Source organism: Odontesthes bonariensis, chromosome 6, assembly GCF_027942865.1.
Source record: "Odontesthes bonariensis isolate fOdoBon6 chromosome 6, fOdoBon6.hap1, whole genome shotgun sequence".
In the NCBI taxonomy this organism is placed as follows: domain Eukaryota; kingdom Metazoa; phylum Chordata; class Actinopteri; order Atheriniformes; family Atherinopsidae; genus Odontesthes; species Odontesthes bonariensis.
This window is the reverse complement of record NC_134511.1, coordinates 23,922,964-23,944,864: the sequence shown is the minus strand read 5'-3', so window position 1 is coordinate 23,944,864 and position 21,901 is coordinate 23,922,964. Positions and strand designations below refer to the sequence as shown.

Here is a 21,901-nt window from a genome sequence, read left to right as displayed (position 1 = left end):
CAGTAAGATACCCTCACATCCCACAGGATTAGGCATGGCTCCTCTCCTTTGACCCTCCTTGTCTCCTGCCTTACACGCCCACATTCACACCCACCCACACACACACACACACACACACACACGCAGACACACACACACGTATGCTACACACTCACTACTGGCTTTCATTTTAATGTTAAGTTTGACAAGAGGAGTGTGAAGGATCAGCAGGCCTAATACACCCCCCCCTCACATGTATGCACATTCAGAGTCTGACAGCTCACAGATGTGACTGACAGTATGCAACCATGCAGAGAGAAGAGAAGAGAAGAAAAGAGAAAAGAAGAGAAGTATTTACAGCCACCATATCATCAACCTTCGACACTGAAGGTTGGCCTTAAAGTGGAACATTGCTGTCCAGTGCTGAACGTAACTCAGACCCACTTACGCTATAAGCTCGAAAACAAATGTGACATATTGATATTCTCTTATTCTGATAAGATTTGAGGGCATTCTTGTGCTCATTACCCTCAGTCTCTTGAAGAGAGTCATAAGTGATTCTAGTAAGGCTTAGACAGTTTGTCACAGTAAATCTCATGACAGGTAACACTGTGCATAGTAATTCACTCTGGTTAGATGTCACATTAGCAGATGGTAATGCTGTTGAGCAGTGTGTGTGTGTGTGTGTGTGTGTGTGTGTGTGTGTGTGTGTATACACCCCTGTTTGACGGGCAGGAGGAGAGTGAAACCACAGAGCTGTTTATCAAACTCATAGGAAGTGGGTGTTGTTGAGCGAGGACGTGTCGCACCGCCACATCCTGTTGCTGGGAAGCAGCTTCAGATGGGACAGTGTTCACACAATGTACAGTAAACAAATGCAGACCAGGTGTCTTTTTTTGTTGTGTGCGTCTTGAAGCGTGCGCGTGTGGTATGTGGCTGCTTTAGACGCTGTACTCCGATTGTACAGTTATGATCATTTGAGGGCAAGATTGGGGGACCACTGCAGAGGATTTTTTTTTTTTTTAAATTAGATTTCCTCTTTGCATTTCCCCTGCTTCACATGCATGCCGTTGCCGTTAAGAACAGCCACAAATGGCAATTAGATTTGTTTTAAGCCATCACCAACAACAAAACCATGCAGGTCACTTCAAAAAGCAGAAATAAAGTCCTTAAAAAACAACGACATCTTAAAATCTTAAGTCAAAGGATGTCTTCTTAGAAAAAGTCAAAAAGTTCTGATTTATTTCAAGCATATCACGTTCCGTTTTATTAGTGTTCTACATTCATTTTATTTGGAAACCGAAGCATTAAAAAAAACTTTGATGCTATCATTGAACGCGTAAGCCATGAATGACTCAGCAGTTAGTTCTGTTTCATCCACCAGCTTTACGTTTCTGTTTTCATTTTACTCACAGAGTCTCAGGGGAAATGGCAGTGTTCTGACATCTGGGGAGTTTTCCTATTTGTTTCTCTTTCTGACTCTTTCACACACACACACACACACACACACACACACACACACACACACACACACACACACACACACACACACACACACACACACACACACACACACGCAGCTGTATCTGACCACATGCATGGTTATAACACAACAGGATGTTGTAGGGTGGATGTGTGAGGTGTGAAGGTTCACACAAACTGTGACAAACATCTGATTCTCAGAACAATTATTTGCTATTCAAGGGTCTAATAGGTGTTAACACTCATTTTTTTTTTTTTAATGTCTTCACATGCAGGATATCAAATAATCCAGAATTTCAACCCACATTCAAGAAACCTGACAACTGACATATTGTATCAAGCACTCACGATTCACTTTGCCCATTTCATTCTCTGCAGGTTTCTGTACTGATGAGACAATAAAAAAGCAGAGGGACAACAGAACAACAGTCACTGTCTTCCTTGCTGTTATTTGTTTACAGCCAACACAGAGCTTCATCAAGTCATGGCTGTCAGTCCTGCATTGCATTGTTGGATATCAGAACTGTTGGTGTGAATGTTTCTTTTTCTCTTTTTGTTCACTATCTTCCACCAGGATTTGAAGCATCAGCATACACCAGGGCTTGTGGGGGATTTCAAGATGAGCCCACTTGATAGCACTGCTCATACAGAACCAACATTATGATAATGTCCTCATAAGTAGCAGGGGGATGGGTGCAGTGTCATCTCTTCACATAGGCAGCTCCAGCAGGGAGTCCACAGTCAACTGCATTTAGGGTGGCTTTGTTGTTGTCTAAGCTCCCATCTGTGCTGTTGTTTTGTTCGCATCTCTTCTCAGATATCATTATCGCTGTCATTACAAGAATCTCTGCTTCAGCCCCAAATGGACACCAAAGTATTGCAGTATCTGTTTCTCTTCCTTTATTTGTGTGTTCCTAACAACTTCGACCGCGTATGCAAACATGTGGCTGCTTGATTACCTCAGAGAGCTCATAAACTGTGCCGAGCTGCTCCGTTGAAATTAATTGCTTTAAGTGGTCTGTTGTTTGCCGCATGTCTTAAATAGGCTTCTTTGTCTTGTAGTTCACATCAGATGAGTACAAATGCAATGTGAAATGACAAGGAGAGGTTGTGAAAAGTGCCTCAGGATTGATTCAGAACCATGTTGCCATGAGAACACTGAATGTTTCTTATGCAACTGAGAGCAGTGGGGTGTTCAAGACAGTCATCTTTGGAAAGTAAATGAAGGAGAGGAAGAGTCCACTCTGATTTGTCTGTGTATATCAGGAGCTGGAGATGGCCCCAGTGGTGTGTTATCCACGAACCCATTTACTTCATTAACCCTGCCAGATCACTGAGGCCTCAGTAATCAACCTCGTCACATGTCCCATTAACTTCCCATACTATCAGCGTGGCCCTTGCGCTTTCTGACGCACGCACATGCACATCTAATTTTGTTGCGCCCATTCCTATCTGCAACACACCAGTGTGCTGCCTGTGTTTCCTCTCACGTATTCACTGTCTTGCTCACAGCAAAGACCTTTTCTCCTGCACACGCACATATACACACTCCTCTCCCTCTGTCTCAGCTAACCCCATTACCTCTGTCAGTCCCAGGGGTCTCTCAGCTCTGATGAACCCTCAGCTGCCCTGCGAGATTAGTGGACTCCCTGAGAAAAGCCCCTCATTGATTGAACGTGAGTCTCTGCTGTTCGCAATGTCAGCCCAAGGTTGGCACGTTGACTCTCTTCCTCCAGCGCAGTCAAGTGCTGCGGCTTTGTTATTAATATCAGCGGGTTGGTATTATTTCATCTCTGCTGATTCTGCTCTTTGTATTATTCATAGACACAGCAAAGCAATTATTGACATTCACCTTCAGAGTCATCTTTGATTTACTTCTCAGTGTTTCTCTCCAGTGGCCCCTCTTAAAGCAATTATTAATTGTAAACTAATTTCTCTTCGCTTCTTCTACACGGTCTTTCACTTTCTTTTCTCCCCATCAACTGAACCGCAGAGGAACTAATGCCACATAAAAGCTTCAGCATTTGGTAAAGTGGTTTGAATTCACTTCTATGCATTGCACATCAGGCAAAAGAACAAATTTACTCGATATCCCACTTGAGCAAATGAAGATCCTCCACACAAGAAGGCAGGGGGAGATGGAGATGGACTTAGACAAATGACTGGATCAGCGAGATCAGTTCTGTTTTTTGCGCTGAACCTGGTGAACGAGCAGATTTCCTATAGTGGTGAATAGAGATGAGAGGATCAACCTGATATTTAGATGATCCCCACAGAAATGTTGCCCTGCACTGTGTCTTTTTCCTTCCAATCATAATTCAATATTTACAGTTTAAGCTGGAAAACTGCTCCCTCTTGTCCTCCTGTATCTGGTATCCATGGCAACAGATTTGAGAACAGAGTGCCGTCTTTATGTGTCTGTGAGTATGTGTGTGTCTGAGTGTAATCTCTACTGATACACAGCAATTGATTGGTTTTCAGGGAGCAGCTGTTGACCCCTCGATCTCTGGGTTCTCTTTGTGCTCTCGCACACATCTCAGATCAATGAATGTGAACATTCACACTCAGAATTTGCTATTCTAAACTTATTTTAGAGTCAATGTCTATTTGTTTTCGACAGAATGATACATTCATTTTTACCCAAATTAAAATGTACCATTAATTTGAGTTCACACCCCTGAGCTTAATTTTAATGACTTTATCAGAGCAACCTAATCAATTTATAACTCAAGCCCCTTAGGCTCTGAGATGATACAGAAGCATGAAGCCAGGATCCTATTGCTGCCGTTTTGACATGGTAATGTTTAACCTATTTCTATAGTCAACACTTTAACGTTTCTAAAAATTGAAGCGAAGCATTCGAAAGCACACACGCTCAGAAACCCAACGCTGGCAAAGTGCCCATAAATGGGAGAACGAGCAAATGAGAAAAATAAAAATGCACAATTACCCAAGTGACATGGCTGTGAAGCACTACCATTGAATTAGTGACCACGTTCGCTCTAAATAACATGCACACACAAAAGAGACATTTGTGAATTAGCTGTATCTCAGTAGGGGAAGTGACAGGTAACAGCTTCCAGATTGCTGATGGCATTGCAGATTTTTAACCATGTGAGTTTGGAATTGACTGTTTACATGCCGCCACCCTTACTGATGAAATATCTCCCTGTGGGCGCACTACACATGCCCGCGCATATACGCACGCACGCACAAGACAGGGTTGAGTAACAGCTCGTAACTGTGGGCCACCAAGACAGAAAGGTCATCTGACATCATTTGTATGGCTTGTTAAAGTTAAAGAAGGTTTTCCATACATGGAAGGTCAGGTTTTGCATGGAGACTCGGTATAAACTTAACCTCTGACAGCGATGAATTGCTGGAACAACTGTGGCTTTTTTCGTTCTGGGTTGATGTGAATTTTCCATCCTGCTATTTGACATATTAAGGGGAAAGCACCAGCACCAGCACACTAACACACACAAACACACGTTAACAGATCCACTTTAATCAGCCTTCATCCTCCCACTCAGCACCACGCACACGCCCATGTTGTTTTACTCTGAATAAAATGTGTTGGTGATGTGTGATGTGGCAACTTCTGTCTCGCTGGGCAAGCAAGTTGAATTGGAATAAATTAAGCTGCGCATGTCAGATCACATCATCGCAAGTCATTCCAGAAGTAGTGGTTTCCGCCCAAACCATTTCCTTTGAAGACAAAAGCTGATACATTTTATTTATAGGTTAGTCCACAGGTTTGCAAAATGTTTCGTGTCAAAATACCCCTGAGAGTGTGCATAAGAACGGCATCAGATAAGATTTCTGATAATTCAGCAGAAGTTTGCATCACTGATGATTGTAGATGAGAAACCATTCATAATGTTTTTTTATGCTAGATATCCATTTTATCTGAATTGAACTGATTTGGAAGAAGAGATCTTTTGTGGCAATCATAAATAAAACACTTTATTCACTGTCCATTTAAACAAATATATATATTAATATTGTTATTTTTGATAGCTTAGTCCTTTTGTGTGCTCTTACATTTGAATGAAACTTGATCTGGTCCGAACTGCATGCAGGCCAGTTTAGCATCTGGATGGTGGTACTATGGAAAAATAGTGTTATTTTCTGTTTCTGTTTCTGCATTTAGCAGACGCTTTAATCCAAAGCAACTTACAAATGAGAAAAAATAAGAATATATACATATATATATAACATTACAGCTAACATCATAGCTAACAATAACAATTTGCTACATAGAAGGAAACCACTAGTCAGACTCTGTTAGAGGTGACAGTGTAGAGATAGAGTGCAGGCATAGAGGGAAGTACAGAAAGATAAAGTGCAGTGGAGGGGGTAGGGAAGTAAGATCTAGGATAGGAGATGCTCTCTGAAGAGCTGGGTCTTCAAGAGTTTCTTGAAGATATTCAGGGATGCCCCCGTTCTGGTAGCGCTCGGCAGGTCATTCCACCATTGTGGAACCACACATGAAAAGAGTCTGGATTGTCTTAAGCGTGGTGTAGGGACTGCTTGATGACAATCCTGTGACGACCGGAGTGATCTTGTTGTGACATAAGCCTTTGCAAGAGCATTCAAGTAGATGGGAGCCGTTAACATCAGTGACTTGAATTTGATTTTGATTTATGTGCCGAATATGGTTTGTCTTCATTTTTCTGAATCAACCAAAGCTTTCTTTAAAAAAAAACAAAAAAAAAAAACGTGCACAAATGCTACCACATACCATCATGTATGCTAACTCTGCCCTTATGACAAGCCAGGTGGCTCTTTTCGGTCTTGTCTCCTGCAAACTGAAATTTCACCAAATGGTCTAAATTTTTCATATATTTTGTGCCATAGATGAAACATCACTTCCTTGTATATCTTGGCCTCTGACCACAGACCTGTTGATACTTGTCCTCATAAGGAATGGGATGATCCAATAAGTGTAATTCTTTTCATTACTTCCCTTGTCTTTTGTTGCCCCTGTTCCAAATTTTTTTTTAAATCTCTAGCCAACAGCAAGTTCTCATTTTCAGCATTTGAAAGATATTGTTTTCGTTCTATTTAAGATTCAATACAGGATGTTGAAAACAAAAACAAAAAAATAAATATATATATATATATATGTATATTTAAAATTTGTGTTGGAGCTGCCTGATGGATGTTCATATGGAGGTTTGATACTTTCTTATATCAGACAATGAATTTTTCTTACCTCATACATGAGGTCCAACAACATATAGTTGCAGCAAATTCACAGATGTGTTTGGTGAGGTCGTGTTAGATGCTTTTCCTACCATGACAAAAGATCTACAGAGACATGACCCAGATGATCCGAACCAAACTGATCAGGGTTCAGTCTTTTGAGTGCTTAAACTTTCCTTATGTAGCATGATTTCATGGTGTTCGTGATCATTTTTGCTGTAGCAGGCATTTTAAAACCATGAAACCCGGGCCTATTATTCATAATCATTCTTATCCAGTTGATTTCGTGTCATCTCATTCAGTCTGTCCATGATATAGGCTACACATGTTGCCTGTCTGAACCTGTTGAAAAAAGGAGGAAAATAACTTTCTCTGACAGCAGCGAATCAGTCAGCACAACAAGCTCTAGCCAGATGTTGCTTTCCCTATTTGCATTCATCTAAAATAACACCATGCCTGTATGAGCTGTCTCTCAGGAGAAAATGCTGGTGAAAGCAGGAGGAGGCTGGAAAAGGGGGGGGGGGGACGTGCTGAGCTTGCTTGCAGCCAGGTGGCGGCGATGTCGCTCCTCCTCTCGTCTCCGCTGAACTGCTTCAGCTTGGCCAGAGCTTTCAGTCTGCTGGGTGAGATCATTACCAGACACCAAGCTCCGGGACCTGACATTCACCGATCGGAAAAGCAGAGAAAGAGACGGAGGCACGCACACGCAAAGAAACAGCAAACAGCGATCGAGTGCAGCCAGCGAGCGAACGCGACCCGCAGCACCGTGTCCTGCCTCAGCTCCCCGCTCCTCTGCACTGACGGCTGAAAGCGCGGTCTTGCCGCTGAAATTTCCCCGCTGGATTTGGGCTTGTAGTCGGATGCGGGCAGCTTGTTTTGACTGCAGTACTAGTCCCTCTCCCCCTCCTCCTCCTCCTCCTCCCCTAGCAGCCGAGTAGCGGATTTGCGAGGGATCTCAGCGCTGTGCAGCTTCCCGAGTAGCAAACGATCCCGCAAGGCATCGGATACGCACTCTGCACCGCCGCGGCTCTCCACGACACGAGTCCACCGGCAGGAGCCTCTGAGGGTCTCATTTCTGTGAGGAACTGGACACAAGCGGCAAGTTTCCGACTGGATTTTTTTTTTTTTTTTTTTTTTTTTTTTTTTGCGCCTGTTTGGCTACCTTGATTCTGTCATCAGATCGGCTGCAAATCCTATTTTTTCCCCCCCGAAAGCCCCGTTGACGCCATTTTCCCCCGGGTTTTCTGTAAAAAAAAAAATCTCTCTCTCTCTCTCGATATATACATATATATATTTATATATATTTATATAAATATATATATAAATATATAAATATACATATATTCCGGCACCGTTTGACAGCTCCCCAGGAGGCTGTCATCCCTTCCGTCGCTCGAGTAAAATGTGTCTAGGCTAAATGGATTGTAAATGATCTTGATAAAATATTCACACGTTAGAGCCGACTGTGTGACAACATTAGACATGGGTAAGTAGCCCCGGTTGACTGGCCACATTCCACACCTGAACACACTTCTCCTGTAAATGTGTTCACGTTTGTGTTGATATTATTTGCTGCTCTGTCTGCTTCTCATGTGGGCTGTTTACATGCCACCTTGACCGACAGTGATCTACGTTTTGTCTGTGCCATTGTTGCTCCTTAAATCAAGAATGTGAAATTCCTACTAGTCACATGTCCAAAAAAAAAAAAAAAAAAAAAGAGAAAAAAAAATCGTTTGAGCACACTCGCGCGCTCATACTCGCGCTACCACGCGCTGATGCAGGCACGTAGACAGCCCCCAAACAATGCTGTGCAGCTCAGGTATGCACCGTTGAGTATTACTGTGTAATACCTTGGTAATTCTGTGGCTGTGAGCTTAAACCTTTAATTCGGCCAATGCGATGAAGCGTCCACCGACCACACTGATCTAGGAGCAGGTCCTCCACTGCTCTTAGATCAGATGTTGATCCATCGGGATGGGCCTCCTGCATCTTCACTGTCCATCCCACAGCATCTCAGTCTGTGACATGCTGTGGGATGGACGGTTGTCACTTTCTCAAACTGCCACGCTGCATTGACCTGTAATACACCAATGATTATGGTTCAATGTTTTTTCTACAAGTTCTGGTGGAGTTAAGGAGGCCAGAGAGGTACAAATGTTACCCAAAAGTCCAGAGGTGCCACGTTGAAGTATGCCCAGTGTGTGCTCAGTGTGTTTGCTTGTACATTTTGGCCTGCATTTTGACTTGCTCCTAATTTCAGCAAACTATCTGCAAATCCCGCCATAGCCTCAGTGCAGACATGCCACTGTGGATACACGTGGCGTCACTTGTAGTGCATGAAGCGGTGGGCATGGTGAAAGCCGGTGCTGCTCCTCTCTAATTATGTTTTAACAGCAACCGATCACTTTCCCATGGGTGTCAGAAAAATGTGCGGCCAAAAAGGGATGGTCTTGTAAAGCAAGGTGAGGGCTGAAAGTCGGTGGCAGTATGCGGCTTTTATCAGCAGCTCCCAGAAACCTCGGTCAAAACCACAGAACCAGAAGACCAACAGACGAGCTTGAGTTCGTCAAGGAAAGTGTGGAAATATGGTCAGATCTCTATGATATGTGGGAGTCGAGCTGTGGAAATGAACGCTGGGTGATGGAGGGCACAAGAGGAGAGGCAGCTGTAAAGAGAGGTGCGTGACCAGGTGGAAAGAGAGGAGGTTGAGGGTTGGATAATGGAGGTGATTCATTGATCTTGTGTTGTTTGCAGTTTCAACTCCCCTCAAACCCTGGCAGCGATTTTTGTGGCTATTATACTCCCTATTAGGCAACGAGATGCCCGTGCCACCTTTAAATTAAAGCACGAGAGATCGATTAGGTGTATCCCCTTCAGAGCTGGATACCTTGGGTCGAAATAGGATCACAGAGAGATAGTTGGGAGGGGGGGGGGTGGTGTGAACGGGATCCAAGGACAAATCTAACTGTTGGCAGGCTCTCTTAACAGAATATCAGCACTGGAGCACCTTTTGGCAGAGCACACAGAAAGAGGGAGGTAAAGGAAAGTGGTAGCACGGAGAAGAAGGGAGAGAACAGGAATTGGGGGGGGGGTAAGGGGAAGGAGGAAGACAGTTGGGGAGTAGGGGAGGTGTTTTTGCTGACAGCCATTTTGTGGCTTCTGCTGCAGTTAAAATGGTTTAACATTCATCTGCTTGTGCAGGATAGTTAGGTGAGGATGTTTTTAGCGCTACCTGCCATATGGCTCGACCAAAGGATCTGCGCGTATGTTCCTGCATGAAGCAGCTTTAAGGCCATCATTTTCAATTATGGCTGTCCCACACATGGTGCTTTATGGATGTCCTTCTAGCTGCCCTAGTTGAACACATGCTTGTGCCATCCATGCTAAGCAGGGGAGAGAGAGTCTTTATTCTTAAATTCATGCTATTAACACGAAAAATCAGGATAAGCACTTTGATGGCCTCCTTCACCTTGGTCTACTCAGAGGCTGAGGACTAATAGACCCTCAGCTTGAAGGCCCGTATCTGTGCCCACTGGACTTGAGTAGCAGAATGCCGGGGCCCTTCCTTTTGATTTATGTGCAACTGATGATTGCATCCTTTTAGAAACAACTGCTTCATGCGATGGCTCCTCGCTGGAAGGCTGCAAATAAAAGAGGAAAATAAGAAATGGAAAAAGGAAATTCAAATATTCAATCGCAGATTGCGGCGCTTGTACTTCCCTCACATTTTAAAAAGGGAAAAAAATAAATTAGCGGTCGCTATTCTGTTTTTGTAAATGTGTCTGTGCATGCATCTGTCTGCATGTGTGCATGAGCTATTTGCGAGTCCACCTCAGGCACTAGGCTGCTGGGTATGCAGCCTTAAAAGGTTGTGTTTCTGCTGCCACCCCCCCACCCCCCACCCCTGTCTATCTCTGTTTTTTTTACTCACACTCTTTTCTTCCTCAGTTTTATCTGTGTCTGCATCATTCACCATCTCTCCTCCGTCCATCTGTATTCCATTATCGATGCTTTATCATAGTCGTTGGTAAAGCAAAATGTTGCACGACTGTCTCATTCACAGCCTCTCACATCCAGCACAGGGACTGACCCTATGCTATTTGAGAGGGAAGCTGGTTAGTGCTGGCAGTTTTGAGAACATAATAAAGCTATTTATGCAGTGAGACTGGCCTCTAACAATCAGCCTGCTGTCTGAGGCTAGTTGAGGTGTGTGTGTGTGCATCAGTGTGTTTGTGTGCATAAGAGAGAGAGACAGTGAGGCTCAGGCTAAGTAAGTAAGTGAGGGAGGCCCGAGGAGGGGTCAGCCTTACATAAACTCTCAGCCTGCCAGTAACAGTTCCAACACCGCTTAGGGCACCAAGCGGGGAGGGAGGAGGAATAGCCATGACCCAGCTAAGTAGTTTAAGCAGTAATAGCCAGGAATCATTGCTGTACTTAGGCGGGATGCCATTCTGCTGTCATACTGTGTGACAGTTGCGAAGAGACACTATGTCTTCAGAGCATCACTCAAAGGGGAGTTTCTTCCGAAGTTTCTATTTGATCTGTGAATGTGTGTGCGTGTCACATTGTATTTGGCAGCTGTCTCTTTTTCCTGTCTTTGTTTGCAGTCACATGCTATGCGTGGTATGTGTGAAAGCTGAGGTGGCTTCCACACATACCATTCAGACAAGTCACCACACTGGCATTAGGTCCAGGGAGACTCTTGAAGGACCAAACAGGGTCATGTGGGCACCGTGTTAGATCAGGCTGAGACCAGGCCTATACTTCGTATCCTTTATTTATTCGGTAACACTTTAAATACTTGCCAGCTATTTAATGACCACAGTGGCGGTTTTGAGTTTTTGGATGATTTCCTAACTTCCTGGAAGCGGGTGGTGTAGTTTCATTTTAGCGGGGTACAAAAATCACTCCTGAGAATGCTTATCCATCAAAGTGTTCACTCGCCTGTTTTATTTATGTATCAGTGTGACCGATTGATGTAACTCTTGCCATTGTGTGGTTAATCAGTGTTCCAGGGTCTGATTTGATGACTGTTTAGTGGACGACATAAATTAAGGAGGCTCCGACATCTGAGATTTCAGGCTGCCAAAAAAGCTTTGCACTCAAAATCCAGAGATGAACCGCAAAAGAAAATAACATTAGTCTGTAAAAAGAAATTTGAGAATTTGGTTCCTCCATTTTCATTCCTCCATTAGCTGTGGTTGGACAGCTAAGTTAAAAACCTGGTAGGGTTTCTGAAAAGTCACCGTGAGGTCATAGTACAACAATACACAGCAACAAAATTTCTGTCAGGATTCAGTTTAAAGCCATCTAACTTTTCAGTTTCAGTGTTGGCTGTGTGCTCTGAGTCACTGTGCTCTCTTCAAACTTTGTTGTCTGACACAGGGTGACACATTTGCCAGTTCCTGGGAAATCTTCTGATTTCATTACTCACTTGATAGATCTAGTACCTCCAGTACCAGAGGCAACAAAGCAGCCCCACAGCATGATGCAACCTCCACCATGTTTTACTCTAGGTGGGGTGTACTTTTCCTGATTGGGCTTCATTTTGCCACCTGTGAACAAGTTGATGCACTTTATTCCAAAGAGCTATTCTTTGGTTTTCCTCTCTTCGTAGAGAATTCTCCTAAAATACAGGTTGTGGCTAATACAGGTTTTTGAAAACTTTAGTCCTTCTTTTTTTGTACCCTTCTTTCATTTGAGGTCTTGCTTGTCCTTTGCCCATGGAGGGCTACATTCAGTTTGTAACATATGGTAGACTAAAACCATCACTCCATATTGCCTCAGTCAGCCCGGAGCTCGTTAGATGTCTTGTGTGGCTATTTTTTCCACAATCGGACTTTTCTCATTGTGTTTCATTGGGGAACATCACATGACAGTTTTCTGTAGACTCAAGCAAGACTCTTTCCATACAGGTATTTGTGAATGAAATCGTCACAATTCTTTGATCGGAAATTATTCTGAAAGTGTATCAGTGGAGTTCACAATGTTAACCCGAAGAAAAACACTGCACGGTCCTTTATATTTCTTGATACATAGCTAGCTTTGAACTACCTGAAATTACATTAACAATTCTAATAAGTGGGTTTCAGATTAGCAAACTGTGCAGCTAAAGAGAGGGGCTAAAGTAACAGTTCTTTTTTTTTCTGTTTAAACAAAGATTTGCAGAAGTAAAATGGCCAATTACCAGCTTTGATCTGTGTGCTGGCTTACACTGACAAGTTTGTGGAAATACCTCTGCGTATTATGATTATTCAATCCCACTGCAGGCATGTGCTATAAGTCCTTTTGGGTGTTACGATGGTGATCAGCCTTTTGCACAGTAGCTTTGGCTTACACAGGAGTTAGGGCTGAGAAAACATATTCAGGTAATCCAAAATCCCAGCAGCAATCAAATCAAAGAGTATATAAGGCTTGCGGGTGTTTAATGTTTCTTGTCTGTTGTAAACACCTAAGTCTTCAGATGTCTCCAGCAAGCAGTATGTTTTTACTCGAGTCATGTCTGCAGATAGTGGTCCGGTCTGGGTTCTCATTATTGTAAATGGTGTCAAGCTAAGCTCAGTGTGTGAGACAGCATTCCTGACTTCCAGCTCAGTCATGCCTCTTGTCATATTGACTGATGGGATTCCCTGGAGTTGTGGTGAGAAGTGAAGTCCAGTGTTTGTTTTGGTTGCTTCCTGTTTATACCCCTTCCCTGCGTAAGTCCACATGTATGTATGTGTGTGTAGATGTGCAATTATCCAACACAGAAAACCTGAATCCTGTGAGGAATGGCGACACAATCTTTTCTCTAAATAGCAGCAGGGGTGCAGATGTGTAGCCGTCTCAGTGACAGCGAGTTTGTCATGTGGATGTGTCGCTATGTGCATGGTTGTATTTATTTTTTACGAATGCATGTATGTAGCAATGCTGCTGAATGCATGCATGTGTAAAAGAGTTCAGACGCTGTTTTTTCCAGAGCAGCTCGTAAACCACATCTGGGGAAAGAATTTAGATTCCTTCCCTCCGTCTTTCTTTGCTGTCTTTCGTTTCCCCCCTGTGTGATTCTCTGCCTCCTTCCCTGCTCTGTTGAAAAGCAGAAAAAGTAACGACAGAAGTCAGCTTCGTTGTTTTTGTTTTTTTCCTTTTTTTTTGTCCTCAGGCTAACTTCAGCCTGGCTTTAGAGCAGAGAGGAGGAATGTCTCATTTTGCACTGATCACTCTAGTATCTGCATGGCTCTGCTTCAGACCCGCTGTCTGAATGGGATGGAGTGAGGAGGGGAGTGAAAGGGAGAGTAAAGAAGGGAGCAGTGGGAGAAAAAGCAAACGATACTGGGTGACAAAATTCAGAAAATTCAAAATGCAAATAGGAGCCTGGCAGCACGCCTCTACAGCTCTGACTGTTTGTCTTCATATTTAACAGCAATGTAGTTGTTGACAGTGAACAATCCCATGCTGAGAGATAGTAATGGAATGGAAGCTGTGGGGATGACAGGACGGTTTGCCATTTTTTTTCCCTAATCATGTCATTCATCTTTCCACAGACTGTCCCTGGCTTCGCTGTGGTCCTGTGGGACAACAAACACAACCTCAGTAGCTGATTGACAACAACCAACCAGTCCACCAGATCACTGCTCTCTGTCTTCCTATTGGCTGGCTGCCACAGCTTCCCCCATCCTGACTGGCTCTGGCGGGAGCGTGGATGGAGCCAAGGGATCTGGTTGGCTCAGCCCGACCCAAAGAGGTGGACCTTCAGGGAGGAAGGGTGGGGCAAAATGAGGGGAACCAGCTAGGGGCAAGTGGCGTCGGGTTGGTGCGCAGTGATGATGTGATTAACAGTGGCGTCAGTGAGGGGGAGGGTTTAGAGGAACAGGGGGAGGGGCTTATGGAGGAGCAGGAGTTCTCCATCAAGGAAGCAAGTTTCCAGGAAGGAAGTCTAAAGTTGAAGATACAGACCACCAAGCGCACCAAGAAGCCCCCCAAGAGCCTTGAGAACTATATTTGCCCACCGGAGATCAGGATGACCATAAAACCACCAATCGGAGAGGGCAAAGGAGGGCGGCAGGGGCGAACAGGAGGCGGGGCAGGAGCAGGGCGGGGCGCAAAGGACGAGGAACGAGCACCCCCGAGAAAAAGGGTAAGACAACATCACAGCTGCCTCTTATGCATTTAAAACAAATGTAATTAGATGTAAAGTACAATTTTTTATTGTTTTTGTAAGTTGGAGGGAAAATCTGATCCCGTCTATCTCAACATCTCTGTACCTTTCTCAGTAGCTTCTTTTGCCGGCTTGGTTACAAAGAGTCAAAGTTTGCTCTGTAAATTGAAACCGCTGTGACTAAGATCACACAGTGACACACACACACACACACACACACTCAGACGTACACGACACACATGCACATAGCAGCTGAGAATAGGGCTGACACAAGCAAGTGACAGCTGGTGTCTGCCCTGTCCATTTGTGGTCATACACACAGAGACCTTTCCTGTCTCCTCTCCTCATCGCTCGTGTTCCTCTCCACTTCTCTCCTCTCCTGTAATGAAATCAGCCATTGTGGGTCCCAGCCTTTACCCCTCCCCTTCTCCATCATCCTGCACACACTATGCTGGTTTTTGGAGTGTGTGACACTGTGTATGTACAGGTCCTTGGGGAAATCTTGTGTTTTCGGGGTGTGTTGACCTACACGGTGGTGTGTGTGACCAAACCTGACAGTCATCTCAATGGCACTGAGCTCGACAGGCCCAGCAGGGCTGAAGGCGTTGTGTTGTCAACACGGTGCTGAGTAGTGTTTTGCTCTGTCGTCCTTTGGTCTTGTGGTTTCCACTCAAATTCAAGGGGCTCATGAGGTAATGGGGTCCCATGATTGTTATTTTTACCAGCCTAATCTAGCGCGGGAAGCTTCGACTCCATCCATTGTTTCATTGGAGCCAGTGTTAATGAAGGGTCTGAAAATAGTTGTGGGATGTTCATCAAAGAGTTTGTTGCGGAGGGAAACTTGTGCATGGCAGACAATACTCATAAAAAAACAACCCTTTTATAGAGAATATCTCTTAACATTTTCTCAGAAAGATGAGGTTATGGAAATACAGTTTTCAGCCAATTAGAGGCTGCGTGCTGGTCATCCTGTCAGTTTTTTGCTAAAAGTCGTAGAAAGAGGAGAGATGGAAAAAGTGCACGATTTTGCTACAAAGAATGTTCAGACCAGATCTCACTTTTTTTCTCCCGTGTTTATTTGTTTCTTGTGTTTATTAATTACTGGATAATTGCAGTTCTTCGGGATTTTTTTTTTGGCTGATTGTAGATGTTTGTGATTCATAACAGAGCGGAGACTCAAAGTCAACCACGATGGAACCGTAGCTCTGTGTTTATGTTTGTAGCGTTATTCACACAATTATTTGCTTGGAAAGAAAATGTGGTGGCTGCTTTGTGTTTGGCAAAAATGAACTTAATCTGCAGCCAGAGTTTTAGTTAGCTGTCTGTGGGATGTGTACTCTCGCCATAAAGTAGACTGTCTGACCTGCTTGCGTTGTTCTGTAAATGAAGAATGAAAAGACGTGTTTACCACAGAAAAGATTCAGTGTTTCCATTCGTAAGCTGAGTGGGCTGAGCTCATCTCTCTCATGTTTGGGAACCATTCCTAATCTAGCGCCATCAGGCCCTAATTGGGAAGCCCACTGCTTGATGATGATTGACGGAGGTTGTCATGGTGACAGGGCGGAAAGCTGGTGTCTGCTGAGGTTCGAGGTCTGTGGAGGGGAGGGAAGCGGAGTAGAGAATGTGTTGATGTTGGTTCAGATCAGTTTCAACCCTTCATCCTCTTTGCTCTGTCCCTCAGTCACTCCCAGCCACCTTCCCCTCCTCTTACCCCAACATGGTTTCCCTCCATCCACCCATCACCTGCCACCCCAAGGGTGTAATACAGGCAGGCTCGTTGGAGAGGAACGGGTTAAGGAGAGAGGCTGGGCTGTGTCTCTGTCTCCCTCTCTTTCTGTGAGCCTGTGTGTGTGTGTGTGTGTGTGTTGAGGTTAAATACTCTCTTTGTGGTGTATGTGAGGCTGTGTGTCAGGAGGGGAGGGGAGGTGGGGAGCAGATGGACAGCCTCTCCACTCTCTGTTGTATTGTGTCCACATCTACTCTTTCCCGCTCTCTCCCTCTTTATCTTTTTATCTGTCTCTCTTTCCACACTTGTCCCTGCAGTCTTTTCTTCCCTCAAGTCTTCCTCTTTTCACGCACTCTTTTTCATCACTCTTTTCTTCCTCTTTCAGCCTCTCTTGTCTTGTAGCAGATGGCAGCGTGGGGCAGCAGCAGCGGAGCAGAAGCCAGAGTGTGAGCAGGAGAAGGGGAAAGGAGAAGGGGGTTGTGGAAAGAGGTGGAGGAGGAGGAGGAGAAAGGAGGTGGGGGTCAGGCATATGGAGAGCCTGGTTAAGGGGCCCCCTCAGAGGGAGTGTGTATGTGCGTGTGGTAGTGTGGTGAATAGAGGAGGGAGAGAGGCAAGATACAATAGAAACCCATTAAGACGGAGATTTGACTCTAATAGACAGAAAAGGGGAAAGACAGACAGACAGATAAGAAGGCAAACATGTAGAATGACATGGAAATGGTGTTTTTAATCATCCTCTCCTATGTGGCATCCCAAGAATCTTCTCCTCTCCTCTCCTCTCTTCTCTTGCATCGCTTTGCGGCAGAATTTATTTGTTCAATGGTGGAAATGGGCTCGAGTGGGTGCTTGCAATTTTCTAAGCAAATGAATATGAACCTTATTCTCAGTCTCTGTTTGCTAATACAGTACGCCATAAATAAAGTTTATGTGCCTTATAGTTCTGGCAACATGGCAAATGCTTCACATTTAATAGATTCAAAAGTGATACTTATATGATTCTACACCTGTCAGTAATGACACATAATGATATTTATTTGCCACTCGCTACAAAGTAAATGACTGAGTATCTATTATGTAGAGAGTGGTGAATGAGACAACAAGGGAGAGAGGAGAACACAGAGGAGAGGAATAAAAGGTGTAATTTCCTTGTCTTAAAGGGAATCTCATTCTTTTATCATCTTCATAGCAGGCATCCATAACCAGGGGAGTCATTGAGCAGGCACGTCGTGTCAGGGGACAGACCCACATACACACATTAGCAGGATATGATGGGCTCCCCTTCTCTGTCTCCAGCTGACATCACACACATGCTGAACGTCCTCTCACACACAGCTCTTTGTCTGGGCACACTGTGTGTGTTTGGAAGATGAATGTGTGTGTTTTAATGGATTGGATCCTGGGTCAACTGCTGCATCACTCCTCCAGACATGCATGTCCTCATGCACACAAACGCACAGACGCACAGTTATCGGTCCGATGCCTTCACATGGCCGAGCATGCGCTGACTAAAGTGCTCTCTTTCTCTGCCGCTCGCACACATACACAAACACGCACAAATCATGTTGAGCAGTGATTGCAGTTAGAGAGAGTGCTGTCCTGGTTATCTGTCCAGTTCCCTGGACGTGCCAAATGTGGCTCTTAATCCATTTCACTATCTGTGGGGAGAGATAAGCCAGAGCTTTTCCAGGAGTCCAGGCCAGGCTGTGTGTTGTTGTTGTTGTTCTATGTGTGTGTTTGCTTCTGTGTGTGCACGCGTGTATTACTGGGTGCATCCAAAAGCCTGACGTTAGATGCACACTTATCTTGTCTTGACAGCCCCTCTGCTTGGTGGTCCTCCTGGCTATATGTGTGTGTGTTGCTGCTTGGTGGTCTCCCAGCAGTGTTTGGGATTATTATGTGTTAGTCAAGTGCATTCACGGGGAAATTAATGCTGCTACGGTCGCCACGCCAAGTGTGTGTGCATGCAATGCGTGCACGTGTGTGTGTGTGTGTGTGTGTGTGTGTGTGAAATGGGAGGCCTTTTGATGTAAGCTTTTTTATCCCTGTCTGAGATGGCGGTTGGTGACCTGAGGGACTTGATGAGCTCATAAAATAGAAGCGTGCGTGTCAGCTTGTGTGTGATGCATCATGCTTACCCACAGAGAGCAATCCCTGACTGATTTATAAATATGTATGAACATGAAATGATCACCTCTGATATTGCTAGACCAAACTGTCATATTGGACCTTTCTGGTGTCTGTCATTGTGGTTAGAGCCTCATTTTGGTGTCTGCTTGTGTGCCCTCGGCCTGCAGCGTTTGAGAGTATGAACTGGGAATGCTTTAAGGGGCGTTTCCCTCTAGTAGATGGGGGATGGGACATGTGAATGTGTTTGTGTGCATGTGAGCTGGGGAGGGGTGAGTGATTTAGCGCCACGGAAACACCAGCTGTCCATCTGTGTCTGACCCCCACGCACACCCTATACACACTTGACACACACCCGCACACACACACACACACACACAACACGCCTCTTTCCATCTAACCTCTGATCTGTTCTCAACTATCTCTCAGATCTTAAGAAAGTCCAGTCAAAACACAATCTGTTCATATGTCTTTCACCCGCCAAACACACACACACCTACGCACAGCAGTCATATTTCCATCACTTCAGAGGACATCCGGGAGATGCACCCTACTTTCTTACACCTAATTTTAATATAATCTTAAATCAAGTCTTCATGCTTAAATATGATGATTTAGATTATGGTGATCTGCCTTTTGTGCCCCAAAGTAAGGCGATTCCCTAAAAAACTGGTTTGTATCTCTAAAAAATGAGAAATAAGAAATCCAAACATACAACCATACACATTTTACAAGACCGCCTTAATCAGCTCTGCAGTAGCGCTCTCGCTGCAGCGCATCAACAATGAATGACTCTGCAAGGTCACTCCTTGTGAGCACATGTACAGGCACACACACACACAGACACACAGCCATACAAAGGAGCGCTGGAGGGCAGCAGAAGAAGAGGTGAACTTTGACCTCACCGGACATTCAAAAGCTGAGGTGATAGCTGAACTGCTGTTGTGCAAGTCTCAGTGTCTGCGTGTGTGACGCTGCCGCATTGTTTGTTTGTGCGAGTGGGTCAGGGTTGAGACAACTGGAGTCTGGCCTTTGCTTTCTTACCCTCAGGGCTGGATTTGGTGTCTGTGTGCATGTGCATGTGCGTGTGTGCGTGCTTGTGTTTGACCATTTGGTTAGAACTGTAGCTAATTTCTCAATCAGACACACACATACCATCTTCTCAATCCGTCCCAAAGGTCAAGCTCTATTCATCCACTATTGTGTCCGGTCCCAGTGGGTTGCTGTTCTTCTTCAGGCAGATGCAGGCGGCCTATAATAGCCAGTCTAGCTTAAGGTACATGTTAATAAAGACCTGAGGCACTTGCATTTAAATAAATGCCCATGGCTGAGTCAGGGACCAGCTTACCCTGAACATGCAGACCTGTTGTACGGTCAGTTTTGTGCAGGGAAGTCAGGAATTTTAAGATGGCTCACAACTAATAATGAATTTCAAACATGATGAAAGAAGTCAAACACAACAAGTCAAGCATATGGGAGCATAAATGGGTATCACACGTACACTCTTCAGACAGCATGCGGCCATGAATTTGGTTTTTGGACAGCATTTCACTTTGACTCACTTTGCTGTGGGATGATCTGGAGGGCAGCCATGTTTGATGCCCTTTGCAGTCATGTATGATGTTGAGTCACAGCATCATGTGCTTCTGGTGGCTGCTTTCCTATCTCCTTCAGTGCGTATCAGAGGAGTCCCAGATAGAATAGAGGGCAGTGTTTGGTGCAGGGGAAGAAGGAACGGGTTGAGGAGTCAAATAGAAGGAGAAGCAGGGCCAGAGTATTGACTTTCACTATGTCTCACTAAGTGCGTTTGTCAGTGAAATCTGATGGTCCCATCAGCTGTCTGGAACACGCCTGTGTGTTAGTGTTTGTGTGCGTCTGCTTAGTGTGGTTGAAAGAAAAAGACGTGACGGTGCCCAACAGTCAAAAATGCAGTTGTGGTTTTATGCTAATTAGATGATTAGCACAAAGATGATTATTACAAACACCCACACAAATTATCTTCAGAAATAAATGGTAATGAAGCAATTTTGTTTAATTACAATATTCAGATCAAATATAAGAAGTTACAGAACAAAAGGAAAAAATGAAATAACTTGTATAACACTGATAGATTACACTCAGTGTAGTCCAGACACATTGACTGGCACCATACATTAATATTTGAACATATAACAACAACGGCGGCCTCTTAATGATTCTTGTAGCCACCTGGAGGCTTCATGCACCTGTCTGCTTAGTTTCTGCGACCCCTCTATTGCTTTTTTAAAGTTTGAAGGAGTCATTTTTGGCAGATTTCGGCTTTCTCAAGATGTTTTCATGGGATTTAGGTTTGGACTCATCGTTTGCCAGTTTAAAACTCTCCGTTCTTAAAGAAGAGTTTGGTGCTGTTGAATGTTTGCTTCAGATTGTTGTCCTGTTTAAGTACCCTAAAGACCAAATGCCAAAAAGAAGTCCCACAGCATGAAACGACCGCCACCATGTTTGTTCTTTACTCTTACGGTGCCATGCATTCCCAACGAACTCTGCAAAGGTTTTCTCTTATTATAAACTGTGTCCCATGAAGATTATGGCTTAATAATGCGTTTTTGCTAGCATCAGTTGCGTTCATGTGCTTCTCTCTCAATAATGCTGGCTTCATATTTTTTCCCTTACCCATGGAGCCCTACTTCTGTAGGTTCAATGCGGTGTATGGTACAGGCTGGAACCATCACTTCAGAAGCTCTTTAGATGTCTTGTGTGGTGTTTTTCTCACATTCCACCCCAAGGTTTGACTTCTCTCATTGAATTTCTTCTTAGCACGATGTGCTGGAAGATTTTCCCACTTGAAGATTTCTTAATAACATCACAATCTGTCAAAACTTAACTTGAAGAAATACGTCGGTTGCCTTGAAGCCTTTGGAATGATGTCCTATGATTAAAGCATTTTCTGATGCTCTTTGGGAGAACTTTTGTCATCTGTAGTGAGATAGAAACGGAGAACAATCAGCCTGCAGTAAAACTACCATTCACTCATTAATTCAGTTCATGTGAACTCTACAAATTAGACTTATTCATTTGTTTGTTTTCTGTTTATTCAGAGGAACTAATTTAAGTGGATCAAAAGATATTAAAAATTTTTGTCCAGCGTTTATTTTAGCGTTTGTGGTTCCGTAGATTAAGCATTTTCATTACACGTTCAGTTTAGAGTTTTTAGTTTTTCTGTACTATTTTTCCAGGTTCAGCTGAATAGTTGCATCACCATGGCC

At 44.2% G+C, this 21,901-nt stretch overlaps 1 protein-coding gene across 2 annotated transcripts in view; it reads left to right on the top strand.

The window, feature by feature from the left end:
- Positions 1–7,257: 7,257 nt before the first annotated feature.
- The window catches only part of setbp1 (SET binding protein 1), a 36,267-nt gene continuing 21,623 nt past the window's right edge, over positions 7,258–21,901 (top strand). The window contains exons 1-2 of one of the 2 annotated variants that reach the window (XM_075468090.1): positions 7,258–7,767; positions 14,193–14,785. In XM_075468090.1, the coding sequence (XP_075324205.1) occupies positions 14,351–14,785 (435 nt within the window). In that variant the 5' untranslated portion in view covers positions 7,258–7,767; positions 14,193–14,350. The other variant, XM_075468091.1, reaches the window with a different exon arrangement.